Genomic DNA, 2,806 nt, shown 5'->3' on the forward strand with positions numbered 1-2,806 from the left:
GACGTCTGGGCGGGGGAAATTCATGCTGGTATTTGTACTGTCTGCTAATTACAGTCATCCCACTATCCACCCCAACCTCCTTGCTGACACCTTCGCACCCTACTCCGCCACTCCCTCCACGCCCTGTGCCAAAATCCAGACATAGGTGAAGGCTCCGTTATACAGTTCGTTGAATAGGCCGGTTTCTTCTTGGTAGCTTTGCTTGCATCACCGAATTTCTGTATGTATAGTAACAGTTAGAATACTTGTAGACCTACCAGGACATCGGACACATCTTGTGTGTCCTCGAGATGAGTGCATGAAATGCAGCCTCAAATGCGACTTTGTCTTTGATATTCAAGTTTGCCTCCAAGTAGTCTTTCATGGATAAGTTCTTACAGATTAAACAATTAGTGAAAAAATCGATCAAAGCGCAATTTAAATATCGGACAATACTCCGATCGATTCAGTGAGGGCAGAGAGCATGAGGAAGAAATTTTGGACTTATGTGGGGCGAAGGACACCAAGGAGCTGTCAAGGCTTGGAATGGGACCAGAAGCATGATTACGATGGAGAAGTGAGAGATCCTGAAGTGAAAGCGTCGTGAGAAGGCTCCTATAAACATCTCTGCATAAATCATACCTATATACGTTTGACTGGGTTTGAGCATGTATATACGCATGATAGAGCTCCATGTATGCGCGGTTCATGTCGTGCGTGAGATTTTCCAGACACGGGAGCACTGTACGAGATATGTTTGCATGTAAAATTCGTTCACGAAGTGGTCACCTTGAAGTGCATTAGGCTGAGCCAGTTGGGCATGTTCTAAGTCCGCAGTGGACTCAGAATTGTCAGCAAGGCTACCAGGGTCAGGCACACTGAGATTAATGGGAGAGACATGTTGAGGTCTGAGTGGTGTATTGACTAGGGATAGTGTATTCGAAGCAGGAATTGGCATCCGAGCCACGGTTGCGGTAAGCACAGATGACAAAGGTGAGCTCAAATCGTGCTCTTCTCAATATCGAGAGCATACCATTGATGCGGGAATGTGCTGCTTGTGTATGCGAGAGAGAGGCAGGTCCTTAGTGTTTTTCGACATCCACGACATGTTCGGCAGGCTGGGGGTTTTCAGAACCAACGTAGCATCCAGAAATCGTGAAGAGCTTGATTATATCATATCGAATAATAGGCAGCTGTGGACTAACATTCGCCATGGGCATATCATCTCGTCTACGCTTGGTTGGACGAGATTCGAATCCATCTGTGCATCCATCCATCCTACTAGCTCCCTGTGATGTCGGGCGGAGGTCTATATTTGTTGAAGCTTCTCGTACGACAGACGGAGAGGACTGGTATCGTGCGTGGTCATAATACGTGGACTTCGAGACTGCTTTGAGCTGCTTGCAGTACTTCCAGCAATCGCACTTTCAGATCTTGGTTCGCATCGTGACAGTGTACACGGAGAACAAGGAGTGTATGCGCTACTGGGAGATAGTAGTCAGACACTCGAGCGGCCCGACTCAGAGTCCAGCCAACGTCATCGCGCGGTATATTTAGGCGCTCTCCCCCAGTTTCCCTCAAGACATTCGCCACCTCCCACACTGGACTCGACGTACCCCGTTTTCCCTCCAGTCCCCCCGACTGAATTTTAAATGGAATAGTACTGAGATGTTGCATGATAGTCTGCTCGTGGATCCAGGCGATGGCGGACGGGATGCAGATGCACTTCTACAGTACACCCATCTCAGCAGTTCCGAACCATATGCATCGACTCTAGTCGGCGACAGGAGGACGAGGCTATATGTTCAGTGCAGAGTGCAGACCCCATCACAATGTCGCGGAACAGACTCGCACGGGCCCGTAGCCCTGCCATTTCATCCGAGAATTGTTTGGACAAATTCCAAGTGCAGCTGCCCATGACCAATAAGTACAAGTCTACAGCGAACAACATTTCATCGATCCATCCCGTAAGCCTAAATGCTTCAACATGTTATCTCACATGGAGAGCGCAACATCCTCCGGCACTGTCAGGTGAACTTGAGGCCTGGGGCTCTGCCTACGACGCTGTTGCTTATGCAGACATTGTCAATGGACCCTGTAGCGTGCGAGCGACCGCAGTGTTAACCATGATGTGAATCACACTGATAGTTGGCATCACGGTGGTATGAGTAAGTGCATTTCATATTGCACAGTCTACTCAGCTGAGCCTTGAACTCTTTCCCCAGCACCCAGTGGAAAACTGCGAATCACATATTTACAAAAGCTTCACAGCGATACCATTGTAGTCTCTTCAGAATGGACGCGAAACAGCTCTGGGAAACCCACCAGCCCGAGCACGCTGTGCGCAGTTGGCTCGCTCGAGGCTTGCACACTCTGCACCCAGCTCTAGCTGTTTTTCCACAAGTGCGATTCTCTGGTTGCAGTAAAGATGGGCGCTCGCAAGTAGAACTAGTGGTGATTCACCCAACGTCCGGCGGGAGTAAGTGGTGTTTATGCTGTGCGCGTTCTGTTGATCCACTCACTGGCTCCTTTTGTGTTTGATAGAGCGTTTGACGCTGCGCTACACATGGTGTCATAAAGGAAGAGGGAGGTGCATTCTGAACGTACTACGCCATAGTTTTGTACAAGTATAGTCACAACGGGGATGGAGCAAGCAGTAATGCAAGTCTCAACCTTATGCAGTGGGACGAGGTGATTTTCGTCCGTCCATTTTCAAGGTCATTGCGTTACCGTGGGCATGCTGGCTACTTTGCAGATCCATTCGACCACAGCCGATGTTTGTGGATGGCTTCTGGACTAGCGAGCGGGGGCTTACACTAATCAAGCA

At 49.2% G+C, this 2,806-nt stretch overlaps 1 protein-coding gene across 1 annotated transcript; it reads left to right on the top strand.

Moving 5' to 3' along the window:
- Positions 1 to 1,191: 1,191 nt before the first annotated feature.
- On the top strand, positions 1,192 to 1,631 carry FIBRA_08030 (uncharacterized protein; the record flags this gene model as incomplete). The annotated part of the gene is made up of 2 exons (XM_012329689.1): positions 1,192 to 1,336; positions 1,387 to 1,631. 2 exons carry the CDS (start codon positions 1,192 to 1,194, stop codon positions 1,629 to 1,631), a joined length of 390 nt encoding a protein of 129 aa, XP_012185079.1.
- Between the last annotated feature and the right edge of the window lie 1,175 nt (positions 1,632 to 2,806).

This window comes from Fibroporia radiculosa (genome assembly GCF_000313525.1).
Source record: "Fibroporia radiculosa TFFH 294 genomic supercontigs, scaffold22166, whole genome shotgun sequence".
Lineage (NCBI taxonomy): Eukaryota > Fungi > Basidiomycota > Agaricomycetes > Polyporales > Fibroporiaceae > Fibroporia > Fibroporia radiculosa.